The sequence below is a fragment of the Mus musculus genome, chromosome 9 (genome assembly GCF_000001635.26).
Source record: "Mus musculus strain C57BL/6J chromosome 9, GRCm38.p6 C57BL/6J".
NCBI classification, from domain to species: Eukaryota; Metazoa; Chordata; class Mammalia; order Rodentia; family Muridae; genus Mus; species Mus musculus.
In genome coordinates, this window is record NC_000075.6 from 103248523 (window position 1) to 103275525 (window position 27003).

At 46.2% G+C, this 27003-nt stretch overlaps 1 protein-coding gene and 1 long non-coding RNA gene across 3 annotated transcripts in view; one reads left to right on the forward strand and one right to left on the reverse strand.

Moving 5' to 3' along the window:
* Positions 1 to 2000: 2000 nt before the first annotated feature.
* The window catches only part of 1300017J02Rik (RIKEN cDNA 1300017J02 gene), a 37775-nt gene continuing 12772 nt past the window's right edge, over positions 2001 to 27003 (reverse strand). Inside the window, exons 2-13 of one of the 2 annotated variants that reach the window (XM_006511835.4) lie at positions 26419 to 26474; positions 23965 to 24143; positions 21090 to 21261; positions 19790 to 19932; positions 19110 to 19200; positions 17681 to 17737; positions 14508 to 14663; positions 10848 to 10989; positions 8043 to 8107; positions 6118 to 6302; positions 3269 to 3455; positions 2001 to 2140 (exon numbers count right to left, since the gene is read on the reverse strand). In XM_006511835.4, the coding sequence (XP_006511898.1) occupies positions 2106 to 2140; positions 3269 to 3455; positions 6118 to 6302; positions 8043 to 8107; positions 10848 to 10989; positions 14508 to 14663; positions 17681 to 17737; positions 19110 to 19200; positions 19790 to 19932; positions 21090 to 21261; positions 23965 to 24138 (1407 nt within the window). In that variant the 5' untranslated portion in view covers positions 24139 to 24143; positions 26419 to 26474 and the 3' untranslated portion in view covers positions 2001 to 2105. The remainder of the gene's footprint in view (positions 2141 to 3268; positions 3456 to 6117; positions 6303 to 8042; positions 8108 to 10847; positions 10990 to 14507; positions 14664 to 17680; positions 17738 to 19109; positions 19201 to 19789; positions 19933 to 21089; positions 21262 to 23964; positions 24144 to 26418; positions 26475 to 27003) is intronic. The other variant, NM_027918.2, reaches the window with a different exon arrangement.
* Positions 11835 to 17352, forward strand: Gm31701. The gene is made up of 2 exons (XR_379791.3): positions 11835 to 11981; positions 16949 to 17352. It is a non-coding gene; the product is annotated as a predicted gene, 31701 (long non-coding RNA).

Sequence of the window (27003 nt, forward strand, 5' to 3'; positions counted from 1 at the left end):
TCTGGGAACTGAACCCAAGTCCTCTGCAAGAGCACTGAGTACTTTTAACTGCTAAGCCGTCTGTCTTGCCCTCTCAATGGCCATTTAACCCCACATCCAAGGCACACCCTGTAGTGAAAACCCTTTGTGTTGAGCGAGGGCTCTTTGCTCTGGTTGCTAGAAGCTTGCATGATTGATGACCTTAAGCCCTGGCAGCTGTGTGGGGTTTAAGTCTCTCTGTTACCCTCTACCCCTCTTGTGGCTTTTGATCTCAGGCTACACCAGTGTAGGTACATCAAGGACACTGGCATGCGGATCCTGGAGAGTTTCCTGGCAAAGTCCCATCCTTTTTGGCACTTGATCCCAGTCACATTGACCTCAGATCACTATCTTTGTTTCTAGAAACTTCAGACTGGCAGAAGTCCAGTCATCATCTTCTCACCTCTTCTTTCCCTTCCTCCGTGGACGCTAGTCCCTCACTGTCATTGTTCAATGTCCACAGAGAGCTGTTTCATACGTTCCCTCAGATTTTTAGCTGTTTGTGGAAGGAGGGTATGCCCTGCCCCAGGCACGCATTCATTCACCCAAGTGAGTCTGACTTTTAACAACATGTCTTGGCTCTCAATCTATGCTTGCTAAGAGGCTGTCGAAAGCTGACATCCTGCTACTAACCAGCAACCTCGAAATCTCTGATAAGGAACTTGTCACATTTTCAGAAAGCATCCTGCAGATGCAGTAAGATACACTGTTGGCAGTGATTTTGATATTTTTCAGGAAACATTAACTAAGACTTTGATTGTCTTTGACATTAATTTCAAGTGTCAAAACATAATTTGTTTTACTGTATTTCTATGTGTCAGGTCAGGGTGCATGTGAATAGACACACATGCACACACACACACACACACCACACACATGCGTGCATATGGAGGCTGGAGGTAAACTGGAGGTGAATGTTGAATACTGTTCTCTACTGCTCTCCACCTTCGTTTTTGAGACAGGGTCTCTCAAACCTAAAAGGCATTTGGCCTGGCCACCCAGGAACCCTGGGGATCCTCCCATCTTTGCTTCCCCAGCCTTAGGATTACTAGTGCACATCACTATACCTAGCCTTCTCCGTGGGTGCTGGGATCCAACCTCAGGCTCCTGTGCTTGTACTGCAAACACTTTCCCAACTGAACCACCTTCCTGACCCCCAAACCATGCTTAAAAAATACACAAAATCATCCCTTGTCCTTTCTTGTTATTATGTGAGTCATTTCTATTGAGCATTGATGCGATTGTGTGTGTCTGTGTGTTCTTATATTATTGCTTGGATGGTATTTAGGCAGATTTTTTTTTTTTGCTCAAACTATAATTGAATTAGTTATCTCTTGTGTAAAATAATCAGATTATAAGGAGACAAGTCAAACTAACCTGGTATAATTATTTTAGGAGTACATTATTTTTATTTTGAAAGTGTGTGTGTGTATGTGTGTGTAAGTGTGTGTGTGCAATGCATGTACACTCACATGTATACGCATATGGAGTCTGTAGTTTGACACCAGGTATCTTTTTCCATCACTCTCCCCTGTATTTTTTGAGAGAGGGTCTCTTGAGGAACCTGAAGTTGACTGTTGCAGCTCTGCCAGATGACCAGCTGGGTTCCACCATCTCTGCTTTCAGCATTCAGGTTACAGAAATATACAGCCACAATCAGGTTTCACTCGAGTGTTGGGAGTCCAAACTTCAAACTAAGCATCAACCCAAGGGATAATCTTCCAAAGGTATAATTTTACACTTATTTATTTGTGGATGTATGTGCATGGTTGCACACTCATGTTGCTATGTCCGTATGGAGGTCAGAGGACCACTTGTGGGAATCTGTTATTTCTCCTGTGTGGGTCCCAGAGCTCAAACCTAAGTTGTTACATTTACCCATCTCACCAGCTATAAGATATAATTTTTAGTAGATACTAAGCTCAGAGTCACAATTTTAATACAAAAAGTCTTATTACCTTCAAATCTGAGAACACTCAGTGAAGCTTTCTGGGAAGATACTTTTATTCATTCTGCACAAGTCCACATGGAGGCAAGCAGTTGGGTCCCCAGCCCCTGGGTTACCGCCCCCCCCAGCTGAATGGTGTTTAATATTTATGAAATGTGCAGGCATCCAGCAGTTCTGTAAATTAAAACACAAGGGGAAGAACATCAGGCTCTGCCTGCACTTGCCAAACTCGTCTGCTCTGATTTCTCATGCTCTTAAAAGTGAAATTCTTGAAAGTGTATTGGAAACACTCCTGTCTTCTAAAAGTAAGCCACAGTTGAGATGAGTTAAGACCCTCACTGGCCATCTCTGTCCTACCATGTATATCCTTAAGTATCTGTCCTTCCTTCATGTCCTTAAATCCCTGTGCTGTCCTTCCTTCCTATCCTTAAGTACCTGTCCTTCCTTCCTGCTTACATTATCCCTAACACACAACACAATGCCACAGAGTCGGGCATATGCCCAATGGTTATCTCAGTTTTAATTTTATTTTCCCAATTTCTATTTTTTTGAGACATCTATGCCATCTAAAATATGTATCCCAAGATTCCTACAGAGCTAGCCATGCTGTATTTACTTTTATTAATGTTTGAGCATTTTATATAAAACCATCAAAAACCAGCCCTTCACGGGTGGTATGCACAGTGTGGTGGTTTTAATATACTTGGCTCACTATCACAAGGTGTGACCTTGTTGGAGAAGGTGTGTCACTGTGGGTGTGGGCTTTGAGACTCTCATCCTAGCTGCCTGGAAGTCAGTCTTCTCCTAGTGGACTTCAGATAAAGATGTAGAACTCTCAGCTCCTCCTGTACCATGCCTGCCTGGATGCTGCCATGTTCCACTTTGAAGATAATGGACTAAACCTCTGAACCTGTAAGTCAGCCCCAATTAAATGTTGTCCTTATAAGAGTTGCCTTGGTCGGTGTCTGTTCACAACAGTAAACCCTAAGACATACAGCTTGTATCATTTCCCAAGCCCCAACAAAAATGGGAATACACATGAGAAGAGCTTCATTTCCCAAATGGTTTCAAGTTCTGCTACACTTCTTGTCTCCTTCAGACAATTTAGCATTACATGGATGGTGTCTTTCATTATTTTCTAATTGAATTGGCTCAATGGTAACTCTAAACCTTCAAGTCAAAGAGAAAGTTTCTGCTTCTCCATGCCTTTGTATCAACTGAATACTTGAAACAACCGAGCTCTTAACATAAACATGCTGATTTCGAATCTCCTGCTATTTCTCCTTGGTTGTTTCTACTTACCAGAGGACAAGCACTGTCTAAAGTTATCCATCAAGGTAAGATACTGTGGTCCTAGGTATGTTTTATATGTTGTTTTGTTCTGAAGGTTAGATAAACATTCTGTGTCATCACTGAAAAGCAGGTCCTTAGCTGAGGATTCAAACATCTGGAACATCATATATTCAAATCCATTTCTTCCAAAGAGCTCCTGGATTGGAATAAACAGAAAGTCACTAGGGGTGCCAGGAAGCATAGAGGTGTCTACTCTTTCTAGAAAACCAAAGGTTTCTGGACTGCTCAGCTCCAGTCCTTGGGGAATCCCTGGACACAACAACAGTTCAGGGAATGCTGTAGTAACAGAAAGCATGGTCTGTGGGTTTGAATCCTGGCTTCATCTTTTTCTTGCTATGTGAACTTAGGAAAATCCTTCACCACGCTCAGTCTACCTCTGTTTGCTCATTTGTAAATGGAGACACTAACGTCACATTGTGCAATGCTGTATGTAAGTGATAGAACCTAGTGGGGGAAACCCCCACTCAATTCCCGATTCGGCGTGCACCCAAAAAATCACGAAGGACCATCTTGATGTAATTACATGAGGTCATTTAATGACGGAGCTCCGGACCGACATGCATCCCACACAGGAGATAACGGATGTCGGCCACGAGGCTCGAAAGTTAGGGGTTTTTATGGGGTAAGGGGCCTAGGGGCATGGAATTCAGCATAGTGGCACACTATTGGCTTATTCAAATATCAGCAGAAAAATTACATGTACGTGCAGGGTGTCAGAGTTCTGTGAGTTGTTGACTCAGTTTAGATAGCCCTGTTCTGTCCTCACATTCCTCTTTATCTTTAAAGTTAAGCTGTTCCCAGGAATGTTTTAACTCCGGGGCATACCCAGGTTTGTTTTTCTTTTTTCTCAGCCCCAGGCAGCCTCTAGGCTCACAAACAACCAGCAATTTCTGAGTACTTTATATGACTTACAGGTCTTGAAATTTCATCTTTCTTTCATAAGAAACACAAGTAGAAAGCTGGCCATATGTCACCAGTTAGCCAGCCAGTGCCAGGTGCTTTCCCAGCTGTATGGATCATCCTCCTGTAGGGGGAGGTTCTGTCACTAACGCTATTTCCCCAATTGGCTCTTGATGTGTCAATAAAGAAAGCCGGGGGCTAATTGCTGGGCAGGCAGTACAGGTGGGACTTCCGGGTCCCAGGAGGAAAAGGGAGATGCAAAGGAAGGAAAGAGGCTTTTTCTGCCATGCTTTGGAGGAAGAAGGACACAGCAAACATGTAAGGCCTTGGGGGAAGCTAGGGCCTGTGGCTTCGGTTACAGGCAGGTGGCCAAAGATGTTTGGCAGGGGCTATTTGGAACAAGCCACTAAGCTTAGGGCAGAAGGAAATATGGAGATAATAAATTGGTAAGGGCATGTATTTCCAGGCAGGAGATATTTGCACCCAGCAATTGTGCCTAGCAGGCGAGTTAAGGTAACAAAGCTGTCTGTGTGTGTCTTTTATCTTCGGATTCAAGGGTTTTGGAAGTGGGTTCATAGCAAGACACGCCCCCCCCCAATGGAGCTGAGCCAGCTTCTGTCCTAGGCAAAGGCAGTAGTGATTTTCTAAAGCTACAGGCAAAATCTTCCCATGTCTTCCCTTGCTGCTTCCTCTTCTTGTCTCTGAACTCCAACCAGTTCTATATCTCCATCCTACTTCTCTTCCTTAGTTGATTTCCATAGTAGCCAACATGGCAGCTTATCTTGTGTGAGACTCCCCCCCACCTCTATGCCACATGTCCACAGTCAAGACTCTCTTATTTCAATGGTTTTCCTAGGTGTGAAGGTTAATTTTGATTGTCAATGTTACATACCTGGAAAGAGGGATTCTCAGTTAGCTACAGTCTCTTAGATTGGCCCGTGGGCATGTCTATGGGTATTTTCTTAATAGTTGATATAGGAGGGCCCAGCCCTTCGTGGGTGGTACCATCCCTCAGCAGGTTGGCTGAGACTATACAAGAAAGGCAGCTCAATGCGAGTTATCAAGCAAAACAGTAAGTGGTGCTCCTCCATGGTCTGTTTTAGTTCCTGCCTTCAGGTTCCTGTCTTGAGTTTCCTGCCTGACTTCCCCAATGATAGATTAAACTTGTAAGTCAGATAAACCCTTTCTGTGCCCAAGTTTCTTTTGGTTATTGCCCTAGCACAACAAAGAGAAGAAAACTGGAACACCAGGACACTAGGTCATCTTTTTTTTTTTTTTTTTTTCAGGGATGTGAAGGTGATATATGATAAAACATGGATTTCTTCTTTGAGAAACCGCCAAGAACGGGATATCTATTGCAGTAGGCAGAGAAGGCTATAGGTTTTCCTTCAGATCATTTGGGTTAGGCATCTGATACTCCATAACATCAGCAACTGTTGGCTTTCAATACAGTCAGAAAGTGTCTAGATGTTTGGCTCCTTAACTTTCAGCAAGCCCAGATGGTGCCCAGCCTATCCAGGTTAAGAAGACAGACTCAGATCAACCCACAAGTCAGTTAGAGAACCCACCATTCTGCTTTTGTTACACTTGGCTCAGCCACTGAACCAACAACTCCTTTACTTAATGCACCAGAAGAAGAGAGAAGAGATTCATTCTCTTGGAAATTGACCGGGCCCAAGAGATCCTGTGTGTTTCCTCAAGGCTGCAAATCTTACACTCCTAGAGAGCTGCAGAACAAGTGGGCACCAGATATAACCAGAGTGAGGACTCGTAGGTCCAGGGCCCCCTGCTGAGGGAGAAAGAGCATGAGCTAAGCTGGGTGCACAGGCACACGGCCATCAGTGCAGCTCTTGGGAACCAGGCACTGAGTCACAGGGGGTAGGCACTGGTGCCCATACCTGTTGGTTGAAGAGTATTCTTCGAACAAAGTCAGCCTTATCTTTCCTGGAGAACACAGCACGGTTTGGCACTCTGGCCAGGTGGCAGCTCTGAGCCTCAGTCACAGGCTTCCTGGTGCCATCAAGGCAGAGCAGCTCAAAGTCTTCGTGTTTCAGACCCTTAGCCCAAGGCTCAGGGTTCTTTCCTAGGGAGAGAATGATGTTGGGGCCAGTGAGGTGGCTCAGTGGGGAAAGAGAGAAAGAGAGAGAGAGAGAGAGAGAGAGAGAGAGAGAGAGAGAGAGAAAGAAAGAAAGAAAGAAAGAAAGAAAGAAAGAGAGAAAGAAAGAGAGAGAGAGAGAAAGAAAGAAAGAAAGAAAGAAAGAAAGAAAGAAAGAAAGAAAGAAAGAAAGAAGGCAGTTGCTGCCAAGCCAGAGGACCTGAGTTGGACCCTTGGGACCCACATAATAGATAGAGGGAGAGAACTGACTCAAGTAAGTTTTCCTCTGACCTCATAACAAACAGACATTAAGTAAATACGTGTAAGTTTAAAATATAGATATAATTGTTTAGAGACATGGCTCAGAGGTTAAGGACCAGAGGACCTGGGCTTGTGTCATAGCACCCACATGGTGACTCACAAGTGTCTGCAACTCCAACCCCAGGGGATCTGATGCTCTCTTTTGGCCTCTACAGGCAACAGGCATGCATGTGGTATACAGACATACATCCTGGTAAAAGACTCATAGCTATAAAATTCAAAATCAATTAATCAATAAACAAATCAAATGCCAGGGCTGCAGCTCACTGTAGAGCATTTGCCTAGCAAGACCCTTGGTTAAATTCTCCAGAACTGAATAAGAATTTAAAATAACAGTCCTGGGAGTGTTAACCAAAGGGGAAAATTCAACACATTGGAGTGTTTTAAAATTTAAGACTGTTGTCAGACAGTGATGGGTACGCTTTTAATTCCAGCACTTGGGAGGCAAAGGCAGGTAGATCTCAGAGTTCAAAGCCAGCCTAGTCTACAAAGTGAGTTACAAGACAACCAGGGCTACATAGAGAAACTCTGTCTCAAACAAACAAACAAACAAACAACCCAAAAAACAAAAAACAACAATTAAAAAACAAACAAACAAAGGAAGAGGCTGGAGAGATGGCTCAGCAGTTAAGAACACTATCTGATCTTTCAGAGGTCCTAAGTTCAGTTCCCAGCAACCACATGGTGGCCCACAACCATCTATAATATGACCTGATACCTTCTTCTGGTATTCAAGTGTACATGCAGATAGAGCACTCATGTACATAAAATAAGTAAATAAATCTTTTTTTAAAAGTTATATAAAAAACTCAAAAACTCATTAATATTATCCACCTGGGGTCAAAAGATCTGGCTCAGGGGTTAAGACCTCACTGTTCTTCCAAGGACCCAAGTTCAGTTCCTAGCCAACTTCAGGCAGCTTCAGGGTCAGTTGGTCTAATGCCCTCTGGCTTTGGGCTCTTGCACACATGTGGTGTGCATAAATCCTCATGACCACTCACATACAAATAAATATATAAATAAGTAGACAATTTTTTTAAAGAAAGTGAAAAAAGTCAAGCTACAGAAACAGACAAGACATTTTCCAACACGGGATGGCTGTCAAGAACTTTAATCTGGAATACCAAAGGAATGCCTGTCAATCAGGGAGTCAGACCTACTCACACAGCCCATGGTTTCTGTGGGCTTTGTCAGCCAGGTTCAAGGCCAGGGTGATAACTAGCATCAAGTCTGAACAGACTGGAAGACCGTTTCAATGCTAGATTAATTTAAAGTGCTACGATCCTAGTCACTGGAGTCTCCTGGGCTTAGCTATTCAACTTCCCCAGTTGCCTCTTGGGGAGCCACTCTGCAAGGGAGACTCGAGTGTTCCCATGGACAGAAAGCACATTGCAGGCGCCTACGTACCATCAGTGTTCTGTAGAACTGTAGGGTGCTTCATGAAGGCCACGTCCCCCTTCTCAACCAGACACCTGCACAACAAGGCCCAGGCCAGCAAGGAGAATCAGCAAGGAGTAAGAGGGAGCCACCAAGGGGGAGTCACACCACTAGGCACCCAGCACCCCACACAAGCAACTGTAGTGCCTGCAGGGCCCCAGGAAGGAAGGTGATGGAGAGGCAGAACTGCTCATTGAGTTTCCCTTGTGGAAAGCACCGTTCAGGCCTTGTTTTAAATCCTCACCACTTTCCCCAGACAGGTTGCTTGTGTACTCCCACTAACAGAGATATCTATGGGATGGCACTCTAGTTAGATCTACAAGACCCACGTGCTGTAGTATCACACCATGAGATACTACAATCCGCGTGGAAATATGGCTGTGAGGTGATTTTATTGCACTCAATTGCTCAGCTCTGACAGCACTCATCTGCTTCTCTAAACACGACACAATCTTTATCCCATGGGAAAATGTGTACCTGTGGCGACATCTATAACTCCAGCATTTGAGAGGCCGAGACCAGAGAATCACAAATTTCAGGCCAGTCTGGGCTACAGAGTGAGAGTCTGTCTTTACAAAAACAAAACAAAAACAAAAACAAACAAACAAACAAACACTCACTCACCAAACTTGACAATCTGAGTTTGGTCTCTGGATTACAGATGGTAGAAAAAGAGAATTAACTGCCTCAAGTTGTTTTCTGACCTCCACATGTGCACTGCTGTGCACAAGTCCTCCCCTTTCCAACATAGATAGATAGATAGATAGATAGATAGATAGATAGATAGATAGATAGATAGTCAGACAGATAGATGATAGATGGACAGATAGATAGACAGACAGACAGATATAAATATCCTGGAGCATATGCACCTTACACATACAAAATAATAAGTAAATAAAATAATAAGCAAATAAAAATGATTTGAAAAAGTATTAAAGTTGGGTCAAGCTTAATACCAGTTACCTTGTGATATAAAGATAATGTAAGTTAGTTTGGCTTAGATTCAACATTCAGCAGATAGATATTGATGTCACTAGCACATGACTGATAAGAGGCAAATGTTTGGAGGGCAGGATGAAGTCAACTGATGTATACGGGGGCAGGGGAGTTTTCTAGAGTGCCCCATGCTGCCCACAGAGCTTTTACTCATCCAGTACAAACAAAGACAGACAGACATACACACACACACAGACACACACAGGCACACACACACAGACACACACAGACACACACACACAGGCACACACACACAGGCACACACACAGGCACACAGACACACAGACACACACACACCAATCTGAACATATCCAGCATGGCTGGCTCATCATATTTAGAACTCAGTTTTCCTGTTCAGCCAGGACTCCAGGGTTCAATAGACATGGCCACCACAGGCAGAGGCAGCAGGTCACAACCCAGACACCTTCCTTCTCCACACTTCAGTCCACAGAATTTTATTGCTGGCCTCACTCAGTAGGGTCTTTGCCACACATGCCTCACCCGTGCTGATTCACTTCTCGATTACTCTTGCTCCAGATTCTCTCTGGCCAATTTCATCTCTCATTATTTAGTTCTCAGCTCTCCTGATCTCTCTGCTCTCAAAGACCTTCCCCATGTACCTTTTCTTAAGCTGTTGCCTGCCCTGGCCATTGCCACATTACTCCCTGCTGTGCTAGGATCTTGAACATCTTCCAAAGGCACTTGACTATCAAAGGCTTGGCTCTGGGACCTGGAGAGATGGTTCAGTGTTTGAGAGCACTTGCTGCTCTTCCAGAGAAGCAGAGTTTGCTTCCCAACCCCCATGTTGGGCAGCTGACAATCACCCCTAAGTCCAACTCCAGGGGTTGGACTGGTGTCTGATGCCCTCTTCTGGCATCTGCAGGCACCTGTATGAATATGATCATATTTAAACAGACACACACACAGGGACACATGTACACACATAAAAATTAAAATCAAATTTAAACTTAAATTTTAAAAAAAGAGCTTATTTCTAAGGTGGTGGTAATTAGAGGTGAAACCAGAAGGAGATGGGTCCTACTGAGTGATCCCTGAGTCGTTGAGACACGCCTTTGAAACAGACGGCCGGATCCCAGTTGCATTGGTTCTACTTAGAACCACTAAGATCATGAGCTAAAATGAACCTTTTTGTCTTATAAGCTGATTGTCTCGGGTGTTTTGTTACAAGGATGGAAAGCTCCCTAACTCGTGCCTCCTCTTGGTCTCTCTATAGCATATTCAGTTGAGAACAATTTTCTTTACTTGTCTGTTTACGGTCCTATTTTGTACTGGGACACAGAGCAGACAGGACCGTGCGAGTCTTGTTGCTTGCTAGCTACCTAGACGAGCACCTGCTACTCAGTGCTCTGTAACTGCATCTTCTTTCATTTAAATGAAAGGCAGTACCTTGACAGGTCTATTGTAAAAGATCTGTCGGTGTAAAAGAGCTCAGTGGGGGAAGCCAGAGTCTGGGTCTCTCCTGTGATTGACAGCTGAGCTCTAACAGAACCAATGGCTTATCTACAGTCACACAAAAGATAAGAGGAAAACTAGACTCTGTACTACTGATCTTGCCCTATCCAAGTCCCTGAAGTGCCCAGGCACCTGGGCCAAGGGAGTATTCTTTATAGAACCAGGCTGAATATCAGCAGTTAACTCTGGTCTCCAATCCCAGATCCTCCCAAATCACCACCCAGATACTGATATGATGAATGCATGAGGAGATGAGGGGGTCAACAGGGTGATGCCAAGAGAAGGAAAGGCACAGACACTAACCTGAGAGCTCCGCTGGAGCCGTGATACCCCTCAGCGTTGTTGGCAGCACACATGTGGGCTGGGTTGTTACCCCCAACACACAGAGCGCAGAGAGGAGAGTCAGGGTCAGACCCTGGGGCACAGCTGCGACTGAAGAATGCATCTGCAAGGAAGGACAAGCCAGAGTCAGCTCTTCCCGTGATCACAGGAAAGCCCCGGAGGTTTGTCCCTGAGACTGCCTGCAACACAAGCACACAGCTTGTTATTCAGCAACATTAGTAAGGGCTAGGGAGATGGCTCAGCCAGCAAAGTGCATACCACGCAAGCAAGAGGACCTGAGTTTGGATCCCCAGAACCTACGTAAAAGCTGGGTGCTGTGGTGTAAATCTGTAACTCCAGTGCTGAGAAAGGCAGAGACAGGTGGATCCCTGCAGCTCGCTGACCTGCCAGCTTAGTCAAAATGGTGAGCTCCAGGTTCAGTGAGAGACCCAGTCTCAAAAACTAAGACAGGAGCTATAAGTACCAGCACTTAGGAGGCAGGGACAGTTGGATCTCGGAACCATCAGGGCTACACAGAGGGACTCTTACTCAAACAATAATAATAATGTGGAGATCAACTGAAGAAGACAACCAGCCTCTATCTCTGGCTTCCATAGATGTGTGCATACATGCACCTGCACATATACATATCCATGTCCATATGAACACATACATACTCTACATATACAAAACTCATTTTTTAAAAAAGAACAAGAACATCATGGAATAAAAGAAAAGATTCCAAGCCAGGCAGTGGTGGTGCACGCCTTTAATCCCAGCACTTGGGAGGCAGAGGCAGGTGGATTTCTGAGTTCAAGGCCAGCCTGGTCTACAAAGTGAGTTCCAGGACAGCCCTGTCTCAGAAAAAAAGAAAAAAAGAAAAAAGAAAGAAAGAAAGAGAAAAGAGAAGAGAAGAGAAGAGAAGAGGAAAGAAAAGAGAAGAGAAGAGAAGAAAAGAAAAGAAAAGAAAAGAAAAGAAAAGAAAAGAAAAGAAAAGAAAAGAAAAGAAAAGAAAAGAAAAGATTCCATACCACGTAAAGGGACTGACTGGAGATGAGCCGGCCTGAGAGCTCACAGAAGTCTACCTGTCCTCAAACAGGACCAGGGTGTTGAAGGGTAGGTAGAGAGTGTAACTCTAACATAGTGGAAAGGGAGTGGGCTGGCTTGTTTGACCTAAACCCATGCGTTCTGGTCTCTGCTGTCTTGGTTTTCCCTTTAGAAAGCTTGCCATTGTGACTTCAAGTTAGGAAAGCCATGGCTGCCAAGCCTAGCACTGGGTTCCAGGGAACTACACTGACCATGGGCCCTTCCCTTTTCCACTTACTCTCTGTGGGTACCATTCAGAGCTCAAGCAACCACACCCATGGATCTGCATGGCCCCCGTTGCTCTGGGAAGAAGGAATATGATTTCCTGAAACTGGAGATAGAGGGACCTTCCATAGACCAGGGAGTCAAGAGATGGGGAATGAGTAGGCAGTCCCCAAGGGAATGGGGAGAAGAGAAGCTTACAGACAGGGGACTGGCACCTGAGAGCAGGACCCAGACATAGCATAACAAGCTTAATGGGGGCCGTTTGAATAGACTGTCAAGAGAAGGGAGTAGGGCAGGGGCAAGGTTCAGACCCCAGGGGATGTTACTGTGTAGCTACTGTTGTTTATCTCTAGAGTAAAGGGAGTCTCTGAAGTGATTTAGACAATGCTGGGCCCAGTGGATTGGCACACACAATCAGAACCACACTTTGCAGAAGTCTGACTGAGAAGTAGATGGATGTAGGGTTGATGTGCAGCTCGGGTGGCAGGCCACTGCAGTGGGCTAGGAGAGGGAGCGTGAAGTAAGAAGACGTGGGTGGGAGGAGAAAGAACTGACGTTGCTGGGCAAGTGGGACTCCAGAGTCCTCCACGGTGCTAGGCAGTCCTGGAGCATCACCAGGTTAGGATGAGAGAACACCGTTTTGGATAATCGAGATGAGTTTAATATGCCTTCGAGATCTTAAGTAGATATGGAAATAGTTCATTAGATACATGTTTGGGTTGCATGTGGTCATGCACACCTATAATCCCAGCACTTGGGAGGCGGGAAGATCAGAGCTTCAATATCAGTCTCAGCTGCATCGCGAGTCTGAGGTGAAGCCCAACTTCTTGAGACTGTGTATGTGTGTGTGCTGCAGGGGGGGGGGTGTGTGCGTGTGTGTTGCGGTGTGTGTGTGTGTGTGTGTGAAGGAGCAATCTGTGCTTGAGAGTTATCGCCCTTTAGACACAATAAAAGCAACAGCAGTCAGCATTTATCCAGTGCATACCGAGTACCTGGTTTTGTATGGGCAGCGTAATGATCCAGCTGCATTTGGATGTGAGTGCTTAGGGATGATGCTTAGACGGGAAGAGAACTGCTTTATGAAACCCCGATGTTTCTTAACCAGGTTGGAAAGGATAGACTCCTTTAGGAGAAGGAGAAAAACAACATCTAGACATCATCACGAAAGCCAGGAATAGAGGGGTGGTGGTGCTGGGAGAGCAGGAGCTGAGCAGCTGGAGGGCACTGTGGGGGTCTCCATCAGAGTGATGCCCTCGGGATGGATGATGCAAGAAGACAGACAGCAGGAAGTGGAGATGTGAGAGAAAGGTGTGTGGCTCCTGTAGTGTTTTTAAGATCTGGGAGGAAAGGAAAAAGTGAACTTAGACAGGGGCTGCAGGAGAATGTTGTAGGAGTTAAGAATCTTAAAGATAGAAGACATCAGTGTATTGACGTGTTGAAAGGAATTGTTGGATAGGCTAAGAAAAGAAAAATAGTTGAGTGTCTTGGGCTTTGTCGTGAGTGGTACCCAAGTGCAGGGAGAGGGATCTGGGCATGTAGGAGGCTGAGGAGAGGCAGCAGTCAGGAGGTCCATAGACTCAGCAGCTTCTGCTGATGGATGCTGATGGTTTCAGTTGTCTTCTGATGGTGTCCACTGACTGGGTCATCTGCCAGAGAAGGTGGCAGGTCGGTGTGGGTTTGAGGTGTGTGGACACAGGCACAATTATTGGAAGTGTGAGGGGCAGCTGCACTCGGGAGTGTTGGGGGCCCACTGAGGCCACTGGTCAGAGCTTTTCCAGAGCAATGACTACTCTGTTGTCCTGGGCTCTTCTCCAGCCTGGTTCCTCTGTTCCAGAGAAGAAGACTGGGATGTATCAAGTGATAGAGGCAAGGAATCTGAGGTACCCTTGAGGGTGCAGCTGAAGTGGCTAGGGTGGGAGTCAAGGGAGCAGGATAAATGTGCAAGGGGAGGCAGCACTCCAGGGCCTTCCTGGTGAAAGGGCTTCAAGTGTGAAAGCTGTCAGTTCAGGGTATATGTGAAAATAACACACATGTGCACACTTACACACACTACTAAGGCTCCATTTATTCCCAGGACTGTTCATAAGACATAACAGGGCCCTTTCCCTGAGATCTGCCTTCAGGGCTATGTACTCCCATCAAAAGCAGGTAGTGAAAGTAGGAGAAAGGGGAGGAGTTACCTGGGAAGGGGTGGAGTTCACTTTCTGTCAAGCCCATGACCCAAATATCCTAGGTGGCCAGGACATTCCTTGCCATCTCCTGAACTGAATATCCCCCCAACTCAGGAACAAGCCCAAGGAAGGCACCGCCTTACCTTCAGAACACACTTACCAAATTTGCAAGACCCAGTTTGGTTGTATATTAAACCCATGGGGACGTTCCAGCCTTCAGAAGTGCCAACGGCCGTGTGGCAGGACTTCTTGCCTTGCAGAGATTTCCAGGTGATGCCAACATCCGATTTCTTAACCACAGCCACAACATAATAACCTTGCAGTGGAGACACCGAGACACAAGCTCTTTACTGTTTGGAGACAGAGAGTGGGCAAAAGCAGGATCTGGCACACTCCCTTCCCCGGGAACATTTAATGGAGTCTCTGTGTGGAGGAGAATGTGAACTTGGTTTCTCCATCTTCTGTTCAGCTCCATCCTTTGGCTGGTGTGCTGAAACTACATAGCCATTTGCCTGCAAGTGTGACTTTAGCATGGTTCAGGATCTGTGACAATGGGAGTGTGGGACTGGTCCAAGGGGGCCCCTGCTTCTCTGGCAAGACCCCCTCATTTTCTAATCTCGCTGCCTTTACTTCTAAGGTAATCCTGTGGCTCTCTGGTGGGAGTGAGCATTCCTGCCTTCTTCCTGACTTATGGGACTATCATTAGTGCTTCAGGTTTTCCTATCTGAGGAATACACTACTGAGTCGTGCTCATTAGTAAGTCAGAGCTGAAGAGTGGAATTGGTTAGGTTAGACAGATAAAGTTATAAATCTTCAGAATTAGGAAATACCGTCACTCACCCCCACCTCCATTACACACACACACACACACACACACACACACATACACACACACACACACACACCCTGCCCTCCGTGTTCAAATGTGGGAAAAACTGGGGCTCAGCATGGCAGGTGTAGACTTGTCTCACTAGCTATCTTAGATGACCTTGGGTGCCTCTATATGTACCTACACTTCTCATTAGTACAGTGATGGCTAAAACTCGTCATGTGGGGTGGGGGAATCTGTTGTGTTCCGAGCATCCTGCTTTGAGTGGGGAGAGTAGATGAATCTGTAGGTTCCCAACAGTGGTGCTAGTGGCAGAGATAATTCTAGATTCGCTTGTGGAAAAGCAATTTCCACTGACTGGACTCTGTAATACAAGTAGCTACACTATCTACTACTGATGATGATAATAATAATAAATTTATTATTATTATTATTATTATAAAATACTAATACTGTCTTCAGGTCTAAGATTTTTATTCTTATTTCATTAAATGCTATCATCTATCTTTGACTTTGTGTGAGAAAGACAGAAATAAAAGATGCAGAGATAGAAAAGAAAGAGGGAAACAGATGGGAGAGACAGAGGTGGAGAGATATACAGGAGAGAAAAAAGAGATAGTAGAGACATATAGAAAGATAAGAGACAGATTTGGTGTGATTGTTTATGTTGACTGTTGACTTGATATGACTTAGAAGCACCTTGGAGATAGAGCTCTGGGCATGTCAGGGAGAGTTGGTCTTGATTGGGTTAACTGAGGTAGGAAAGCAGATGCCATTCCCTGGGCTCCATCAAAGGAGAAAGCTAGCCGAGCCCTGACACTCATTTCTCTCTGCTTTCTGACTGCTGATGCAACAAGACCGGCTTCTGCCATGCTTTCACCACTGAGGGATTGTCTCCCCTACAACTGTAACTAAAACAAACCCTTCCTCCATTAGGATGCTTTTTGCTATTGCAACAAGGAAAATAGCTGATACATTTGGCTAAATACAGAGCCCTCTCCACCCATACTCAGACTGAACCTTCTCGATGACAGCCATCATGTGTCTGTCTAAATTGTCTTCTCAACATCCTTGCTGACCTACATTTTGCATGTGACTGCAGCTCCTGGATATTTCAACTTTTCTTGAAGCAGACATGTTGTTTCTGACCATAAATGATCAGACTGGAATACACGGCTGATGGAAGCCAGCTCTCAGTTTTGAGTAGGAGGACGCGATTCAGAGAAGATTTCTTAGCCATGAATATAGAGAGTGGGGAGCTTCAGGCTCCTATCACAGGGAGATTAGGGTGGACTGCTGTAGTTGAGCAGGGACATGAAAGCATGGGGACCTCTGTGGCCTGGTACTCAACAGGGGCAAAGCCCACCTGAGGCTGTGTGTGCTATACTGAGCCAAACCTTCAACTCATCAGATCTCTGCTGAGCCGAAGTAAGTATCTGGTATTCATCTTGGGGCTCTGTCATTAAATCCAACAAAGCAGTCTTCTGGCCTCTTCCAGAAGTATTTGACTGGGTAGAATTAGAGAGAAGTCAAGAAATCTCATTTCCAATGGATTCCCAAATGATGCTGATGGTCCAGGGAGCTTACCCATGGCCACATTCCACCTGATTTCAAGGCTGGATCCTTCAGGGGAAATATAAACATCAGCCATGGAGAGATGTGGGCAGGAGACTTAACTTCTGAAGGTGTTTGCTCTAAGGACCAGGTCAATTCCCCTGTTATTAAGTTCCAGCTAACCCCAGGGTGATTCTCATTTTCTTCTTCCTCCTCAGCAGCCCCTGGGAATCTCCTTCTCTCACAAGGCCTAACCTGCTCCCAGATGACTTCTGCCTCTATGCTGACCTTCGTGCAAGAGTGGACACGTGACAGAAACACCGTGCTGTGCCAGGAGGACTTGGGGGTCTGCTCACCCCAACTCTTCTCAAACTTAACTGCAGCCACCCCTGGCTCTTTCCCCCTGGGAAGACACCCAGTCCCTGAGCCTCAGTTTCCCCAACTACATCCCAGTGGAGCAATAATGCTCATTCTACCAGGTTGCTGAGGAGAACAGACAGCAGTCTCAGAGTTCACAGGAGTCCTTTCAATTGTCAAGTGCCCTGCAGACATCAATTATTATGGCTGCTTTAGGGCAGTTGTGTATTTCAACAGTGAACCCTGGCATCTCTTTTCAACTCTATTAAGTTTGGTTTTATTTGTTATTATTTTTTTAATGTATGTGTATGTGTGTGTGCCTGCATGAGTGCATGTGTACCACATTCATAAGGGAACGACAGAGGCCAGCAGAGGGCAGCAAAGAGGAAACTGGAGTTACAGGTATTTGTGAGCCGCCTGATGTGGGTACTGGGCATCAAATCTGGGTCATCTTCGAGACCAATCATCATACTTCACTGCTAAGCCATTTCTCCAGCCCCGATTTTGGTCATTTTTTAAGGCTTCCTTTGCCTTCTTCCCAAGGATAAGGTTCTGCCTTTGAACCCCAAAGTTCAAAAAGCTGACTCACTCACCTTCCAAAGGTGCGTTCACACACTTAGACCCCAGCCTCCCACTGCTGTGGGTAGACACTAAAAAGAAAAATGGAAACACTGAAGGTCCACGTTAAACTCTCACACGAGTTATTCTACCCGAGCTGTAAGCTTCTCTACCTCAGCTGAGATGGAATAAAATGAGGAATGTTGGCTTAGCAAGCCGTCGCTGGTTATCACCAGTCAAAGGTTCTGCAGCCCATTTAGTTTCTCCCCCTAGTCTTTCCTATTATAACATCAGGTTCTACCCCCAGAATCTCAAAACTTAAACAGATCCAAAGTACAATAAGATGCCCATAGAAGGGGAGCAGAAGAGAGATGGCTGCACATCTTGGCAGAGATGCTTTTGAAGCAGCTGTCTGGATCTGACATCTTCTCTGAGCTACAACAAGTCTAACCCAGGGGCTGTTTGGCAAGCACTACCCACTTCATGCCCTCCAGTATCATTCTAGCCAGAATAAGAGATATGATGTTAAACTCTCTCTGCCTGTAACTGTTCCAGCAGGGGCCAAAGATACTGTAGAGACAGATACCTGTTGCCCTCACTTTGGCTCTCAGACTATTGGAACAGTAGTCCCCAAGGCACTGAAATGCCTTCAGGAATCTCATGCTGGAGAAGGGAATGACTCAAGAGTCACTGCAAGTCTCTGAGGAAGAACTTGTCTCCCAGGGAGAGGTTTCATACAGTTCTACCACCCTGTCAGTCCACCTTGTCAGTCCACCTTGTAGGTGAGACTAAAGCCAAATAGCATGATGGATCCATGATGTGGGAGACCACATCATGACAAGGATTGATCATCCATGCATGTCTCTTGCCCTCTTATTTAAACCTGAACCTTCATATCAGAATCCTGAAGATGGACTTAGGGGTTGCAGCTCTAATGGGTCCGCTTCCTTAAGTGGCTATGGTAGATAAGATCAATCAATCTCTCTCTCTCTCTCTCTCTCTCTCTCTCTCTCTCTCCTCTTTAATTGTTATCTGAGGGAGTGGCTGAGCCTAGCCTGTCATGGCTGCTGAGACCCGGGAGCTAGCAGCAAGTCTAACCCAAGGGCTAGTTGACAAGCATTGTGGTGGCTTTACCCACCACATGCCCTCCAGTATCATTCTAGATAAAACAGGAGGTATGACGTTGAACTCTCCTTGCTTGTAACTGTCCCAGCAGGGGCAAAGACACTGGAGAGACAGACACTTGTTGCCCTCACTTTGGCTGCTTGATTCTAAGACCTATGGAAAGACGCCTAACACCCACATCTGCAGCTTATCTGCTTCTGACTGGGGAGTCCAAGATTCCACTTCAAAGAGCCCTAAGCTGCAAAAATAGTCATCCTCATCTTACCAGAAAATGACATTACTTCTTCACCTTTCTGTGCCCATGGCCCAGGGAGAAATGAAGAGAAGCGCCCCACTCACAGTAGTTCTCTGCCAGGACAGGTACCAGGCCGCAGTGGCCTGCGACGTAGGCAAACCCTCCATCCAGGCTCATGGCGTCCGCTTCTCCTTTCTGAAGTTAAGAAAGAAATCAGTCGTAAACTGTGTGGCTCTCATTCCTCTGACCCTCAGAGACTTCATCTCATGCACATTCTGTCATGGGTCCTTATTTAACCAGACAGCAGAACTGGTGGAAATACGGAGTTTAGAAAACAAGACCTGCCTCTGGCCTGTCAGCTAGAAACATGCCCGATTCAAACCATGCTCTCTGGACATCCCTGTGTCCTCCTAGAGGACCCTCTGACATGCCCAGAACACACTTTCTTTATGACCATTGTCAGTAAATTCAGAACCCCCATGGTCAGATTCAGGTACTATATTTAATCTGTCTCACGGGAAAATGTTTTCTTACAACTAATGGAATCAAATCCATTGCCTAAATCCCATCAGCACCACACTCATAACTGCGGTGCAAGAAACGTTTTCAATAAATAACTAACAAAATAATGAATAACCATTAAGAAAGTCATTCATAATTAACTTGATATTTTAATCAAGATTCTAAATAGAGCAACTAATGTATTCTTATAGTTGTAAGTATGATCCCTGAGATAAAATAGTTATATGCAATGTAGCCCAGATGAAGGAGCGGGGTTTCCTACCATGGTGGCAGCGATGCAGTCCTCAGGGGTCTCCTCCGTGGCACACGCCAAAGCACCACCGCTCACAGCACTCCACTGGTCACATTTGGTCCTCTCCTGCTGGCCCACTGCACACCACTTCACCCTCTGGGAGTCTTCCAGACCTAGGATGCAGAAAGATGATCCAAGGACCCAAAGAAAGCCCCAGATGGCTGCAGACATGATGCCAGGCAGGGCATCACTGATGGCAAAGAGCGGGTGCGACTCATTCCTTGCCATAGCTCCTTGCCATCAGTCATTGTCTAGGAGAAGTAGAGACCTAGGCATTCATAAAGCAGCTGAGGTGGAGTTTTCCCCTCCCTCCTGATATCACCTCCCCAGGGAAGCGTCTTAGCTCTCCCTTCCAGAACTTCCATCCAGGGAGCAGCCCATGGCAGTCATGTGCTCTGCTTGGATGGTCTCATCGCTGTGGCCCATCTGCTGTGTCAGCTCCCATCTAACATCTAACACTTTCTTTTGTAGATGCTCAGTGACTATTGTTTGACTAAATTGGGGGGCAGGGGGGCTGGGGGTTGAAAACAGAGAAGTGAAGAGAGGGGCGGGCAGCAGAGGCCAGTGGAAGCGGGGGTTGGGGGTGCGAGGGTGGCGCTGCACTCAAAGCCTCCGCAATGCCTGTTCTAGCTCTGCTCCTGACTGTGATCATGGATGTGTTTCCTGGTCAGTTGAGGATGAATTGTCCTCTCTGTTGAGCAAACCCACCACTGGGAGAATAGACTCAGTTAACACAAGAACCTGGAACCACCGTGGCTTTAAATTGTCTATGGTAGGGAGCTGGAGATGGCTCAGTGGTTAAGAGCACTGGCTGCTCTTCCAGAGGTCCTGAGTTCAGTTCCCAGAAACCACATGGTGGCTCACAACCATCTGCAGTGGGATCTGAGGCCCTCTTCTGGTGTGTACTCATATACTTAAACAAAACCTTTAAAGAAAATCTCTATAATAGAAAGATTTTCAAATCCTTTATGTAGGGACCAGAATACCCCAGTAATCAAGCCCCTTCGTGACATCTGTAAGGCTCTGAGTTCAAGCCCAGCACCACCACTTCCACCAATATAGTGTTCTCGTCCTTAAATAGCGTAGCATAGCCCTTTCTCCTGGCTTATCAGAACATCTGCTCGTTAGCCCTGGGTATTGAGTAGCACTTGTGGGCTTTTCTGACCATTAAGGTTAGGTGAAACTTGCAGCCACCAGCAAAATCTCAATCCAAGGCCTCTGCCACACCCGGTGGCTGAAGCTTGGCAGGTCCCTCCCGAGTCTGACATACCTCTTTTAAGATTCCGAAAGGCAGAAAGAAACTCATATCCCAAGTACAGACTGATGTCTATCTTTCGAGGGACCCTTAGGAGCCCATGAGCAGCATCAGTAAACAGCAGGTCCTCCCCGTGAGGGGAGCCAAAGAGCTGGAAGGGTGATGACTTGTCTTTTCCAAAATGTTCCTGTCCAGAGGCAGGAAAAGAAACAGAGGATCATTGTTGACACGGAGGTGAAAGTAAAGACAAAAAGAAACCAAACTAGGTAAGGGAGGGGGGTGGGAAGCCATGCGGCCATCCCTGTCTGTAGTGAGGAATTTGGTTTCTTTAAAATCTCACTTAGGTTATGTAGGTAGACATGTTGTTGTTTTAATCCCAGGTGTGAGATAAGGGGCTGCTTCAGATTATTCAAAGCAGCTGACCTCCTGCCTCATGCTCTGGCAGGGATGTAATTATGCTGGCTGCAGATAGTTTAATTCTGAGGACTCGGGAGAGGGTAGAAATGCAGCCCCAAGAGAGGCCAGGAGGGACTCAGAAGAGGAGGATGGGGGGGGGAGGAGGAGGAGGAGGAGGAGGAGGAGTGGTGGAGGACATGGAGGGGGAGAGGAGGAGGAGGGAGGAGGAGGAAGAGCAGGAGGAGGAAGAAGAGCAGGAGGAGGAGGAAGAGCAAGAGGAGGAGGAAGAGGAGTAGGAGCAGAAGAAAGAAGGTGGCAGCTGTAGCCTTTCCATGCTGCTCCTGGTTGCTGTTGTTGGGGTTAGTCAAGTGGTCATACGCAAAGAGTAAAGAGACAAGAAGAAGTTGAAGATATCCTCACTATGAAGATCAGACTCCCCCACCACCTCCAAGGAACCCAACCCCAGTCAGCAGAAAGTATTCTAAAGAGAAACCAACGCCTCCTGTCCTCTCTAACCTTCTTTCTCTCCTCCCTGGTGTTGGGCTGTTGGAAGGAATAAGGGTTGAAAGGGAGGTAGAGGTAAAAGAACCCAAATAAAATAAATAAAACAAATATGCCTACAAGTTGTGCCCAGATGTGAGCCTTGAAATAAATTAGATAAATAATAATAAAAATAATAATGATAATAATAATTAATAATAACACTAACACGTATCCACAGATTCTTTCTGCGATTTCAGTTGCCAACAGTTAACAGCATTCTGAAAATACTAAGGGGAAAAATTCCAGACAGAGGCATTAAATTTTAAATAACTTTAATTGTAGTATATGGATGTATTTTGATATTATTGATAATCCCTTATTGTGCTTAATTTATACATTAATCTTCATCATACATTTGAATGCACAGATTGCTGACTTACAATGGTTTGATTTGATTTTTTTTTTAAGCACAGTGACAGGTTTACTAGAGTACAGCTCAGTGAATCAAGGAGTGTCTACCTCCCTATCTATTATTTATTTACACATCTAACTGGCAAGCTATCCATCTGTATATTTATCTATCTGTAGGGCTTGGGACTTTTTTACAATCACAGACATCCACTAAAGCTTTTTAAATAACCCCTTACACACAGATAAAAGGAGATAGCCACACACAAAGACAGTTCCAGGGCTTCTAACAAGTTCTTTGAAGGACAGTTTTACTCAAATCCCATCTAGCCTGTGCCGTATAAACTTGGCAAACTGCTAACTCCCGACCTGTAGAAAGGGGGGTCTGAGTTGGTCATGTGCCAGGCAGCTGCCCGGCTCTAGTAGGCTCTAGTAGGGCTCTTGCTGTGTGTTCACATGAGTGATGACTTTTTCCTCCCTGACTGGTTGCCCTGGTGATGCTAGACGTTCCCTGAAGTTGCCAGCAGGGATGCAGGGTAGGTGTCCTGGACCTTCTCTTTACCTCAGGCTTGTTGCTAAGGACCAGTTATTAAACAGTCTCTTTTCCTTTCAGGCTTTCAAAATACCCCAAATGCCCGTTGCCTGTGTCTCCGTTGCCTGGCTCACAGTTGTTCCTGATTTCAGCTTTTCGTGGTACCTGTCCAAGTGCTCTTTCAAAGGACTGTGTTTGCTAGGTATGGCAACACATGTCTGTATTCCCAGTACTTGGGAGCGTAGGGAAGGAGGATAAGGAGTGTGCAAGTCCACCTTTGGCTACTTAGCATAGTCAAGACCAGTCTAGGCTACATGAGACCTGTCTCCACAAAAACCTAAGCACAACAACAATAACAATAGCAAAAAGGTTCAAATGACTGTAGTTTGCTCTTGCAGTGGCTCTGCATAAAATCAGCCACCTGCTGATTTTTCTAATAATCCTTCACCCCTCTTTTGGACGGATGGGGACACACACACACACACACACACACACACACACTCCTTATCCCCAGGCCTCAGGATTTATCCCAGAATGCCCTTCCAATCAGTTCCTCTGTGAAAGCACAGAGTACAAGGCCCATGTTCTCAAGGTGGTGCAATTCCTCCTGGTGCTAATGCATGCATGCTCTCCTTGTGCCTGGGTGCTTCATCCCTGAGCCTGAACACAGTGCTGGCACAGATAGGGTCCAGAGACTGTCTGGGAGAGATTTCCACCAATACAGAGATCTTGTTTCTGTTCCTCCACCAGGAGAGTCACAGGCCAGGGTAGGGGGTCACAAGGGAAGTGCTTTGTTGAAGAGGGTGGGACTCCATAGAATGAAAAAGAGAACAGAAATGAGACAGGAAGTGCTTAGCCCTGGGTTGGTGATGTAGGTCACATGGTCCTAATGGCTTCTACTGTCTGGAATAAACACATAGCAGGTAGATTGTTGGTGAATGCATCGCCCATTGTATCCTGAATGCACAAAGACGGCTAGTGTTAGTGTGGTCAGATGGAGGAAACCCACACATACCACACACACTGAAGCCAGGAGCTTCGAGCTGAGGAAAGGATGTGGGAATGGGGTACCTGGGCCACTCTGAGAAGCTCTTGGATGGAGTCCTCCTTGCCATCCACACTTCGAGCCACCACAACATGAGAAGGGACCCGGGCCAGGTAGCACTGTTCATATTCCTCCACTGGCCTGCGGGTGTTGTCCATGCAGAGCAGCTCGTATTGGTCCCTGTCGGCCTTTGTTGGCATGGCCTCTGAGGAAGGAAAGTTCGGGTGAGCAGGCTGAGCCTGGAGCTGTGCTGACCTCTCCCCACCACCACAGAGCGAGTGGCCTGAAGGGGACAGAGCTAGAATCCTTTCTAAATACACTTTCCACAGATGAGAGAGCAGCGGGGCTCACCAGGGGAATGACAGAGTTATAGTCCCACTGTGGCTCCCACAGGTAGGGTACCATGCCTGACCCTGGCCCCCTCCAGCTGCCTACATCCCTGTGGATCTGAACATACAAATGGTGGCAGCAAACACACGCTTAGCAGTGATGACCCACACGGCTGTATGCAAGACTTACTGCTGCCCAGGCCTCTTTACCATCAATCCCCCAAGCTAAAGGAGGCTGGACATAGAATGATCACATCATAGGCACGAAGAAACAGAGGCAGAGAGTTAAGGTAACTTGTCAAGGTCTCAGATATGCTGCCATGCTGGGGCAATTCATGTCCCTCATGAACGCAGCCATGTTCTCCCCGAGACAGAGCCTGCTTGGGGAAAGTGCTGAGAGAGCCGAGGGTAGGAAAGGATACTGGGGTCCCAGTCAGGGAACTCTGCAGGTGTGAAGCACAGGTTCCTTGGTTGCTACTATGTTGATTTGGGTGTTGTGGACCCTGTCCCATTCATAGGTTGAAGTCATAATCCACAGCGTCCCCAAGTGTGACCTCACTTTGAAGTAGTCTTTACAAGTGTGTGCCATTAAGATATGACATAGTGGAATACAGTGGGCTCCCAATTCAATACAATCAGTGTTCTTGTGGGAGAGGAAACTGAGCCAGAGACGTGCACACAGGGAGACTGCCATGCAAGCATGACATCAGTGTGACGTCAGACAGTGACGATATTTATGTGCAAGCCAAGGAAAAGCAGAGACGGCCACCCAGCCAGGAGAACAGGACGGGAGATTCTTCCTCACGTCCTCAGAAGGAGCAGGCACTGTTGACACCCTCATCTTAAAGTTGCAGCCTTAGCTGGGCAGCGGTGGCGCACGCCTTCAATCCCAGCACAGACACACATAAACACATACACAGATAAACACACACACACATACACACACACACACACATACACACACACATACATAGACATACATACACACACACACACACACACACACACACACATATACAGAGAGAGAAAGACACATATACAAATACATACACACACACACACATACACAGAGAGAGAAAGACACATATACAAATACATACACACACATACACAGAGAGAGAAAGACACATATACAAATACATACACACAGATACAGTTGTTGGTATTCTGTCTAAACTCTACCCCCACAGTTCCTGGCAGCAGCCAGGTAGACCTGGCCCTATAAAAGGGACTGCTTGGTCCCTCCTCTCTCTCTCTTACACTTTTCTCTCTCTCTTGCCTCTTGCCTCTTGCCCCCTCTCTCCCCATTCCCTTCCCCCACCTCCTCTACACATGGTCATGGCTGGCCCCTACGTTTCTACTCTCTCCTCTCTGCCTTTCTCTGCCTCTGCTACCCTCTTAACTCCCCTCCCCATGCCCTGAATGAACCCTATTCTATACTGCACTGGTGTGTGTCAGGTCCCTCAGGGGGAAGGGATGCCTCTGCATGGGTCTGCCGGGGGACACCCTTTCCCCACACCCTGCCAGAACACATTCTTATAACTCTTTCTCTTTTTATGATCCCAACAGTTGTCACATACACACATACACACCTCACAAAACCAGAATATGTCATCTTAACTTGTCTGAAAACGTTGCTTTGCTTGTTTGAGCTAAATTGTCCAAAATGGCTGGTGGAAAGGTTTGCCATGTTACTTTTGATTTTAATTTTTAGAATGGGGGGGTTATCAGGGTAAAGCCTTTGTCTGGTATATACAAGGCTCTTGGTTTAATGTGGGCCACTGCAGAAGCGACTTCTTTCATTTGTTGGTAAATTGCAAATAACCGTCCAAAATTCATGTTCCCTAGATTTATAGAGGCATCAGCAGGTTGGCTAAGGCAGCCAGAGAGGGATGGGTGCAGAGCCCTGAAATGGGTGTGGTCACTAGGAGACGGATGTGTGCTAAGAAGAATAAGTGGGGCCCTAAACAATGTAGAAATGGTGGAAATGCTTTCATAAAATCTCTTCAATGGAGTTAGCCTCTCAATATCAATAGTCTCTAGAAGTTAAAAGCAAAAAAAAAGCAAACAAACAAACAAAAACCCTTTAGAGACAAGAGCCAGAGCCTTTGGTCAGGCTGGGGCCCACTTTGCTCTTCGTCCAGCACTTACCAAACACTGTCAGGTGCTTCACGAAGCTCACATCCGCCGTGCCATCCTGCAGACATCTGCAAACAGGACAGCCAAGGTCAGGCCCTCTGCCTGGGAACACGGTTCATCTGCCTCTTGCGCAATGCCCCTTACAATCTAGGAAGGCTTTGGTAGAAATGGTGGCGCCCATCTGCCTTCAGAGAGGCAATGGCCTTATCTGGGGCCTTTGAACATTATACAGCCATGCCGAGACCTGAAGCAGGCAGGAGTCTGGAAATCATCATGGCAGACAGCTCCAGAGAGGGGTGATGAAGCAGACAGGACCCTCACATTCCTCCTAGGGAGCAGCTCCAAGCAACTGGTTTGGTTTTGGCTACTTACAAGTCATCAGATAAAACCTACTGGTATGAGCCACCATGACCAGCAATATAATATCAATCTACCCACAAAACCTTCAATCTCAAATTTGTCCTGCCTACAGGATGTGCAGAGATAAAGATGGAGCAGAGAAAGAAGGAATAGTCCAACCTGAGACCCATCCATGGGAGAGAGCCAACCCCTGACACGATTAATGATATACTCTGCTATGCTTAACAAAACTGTCCT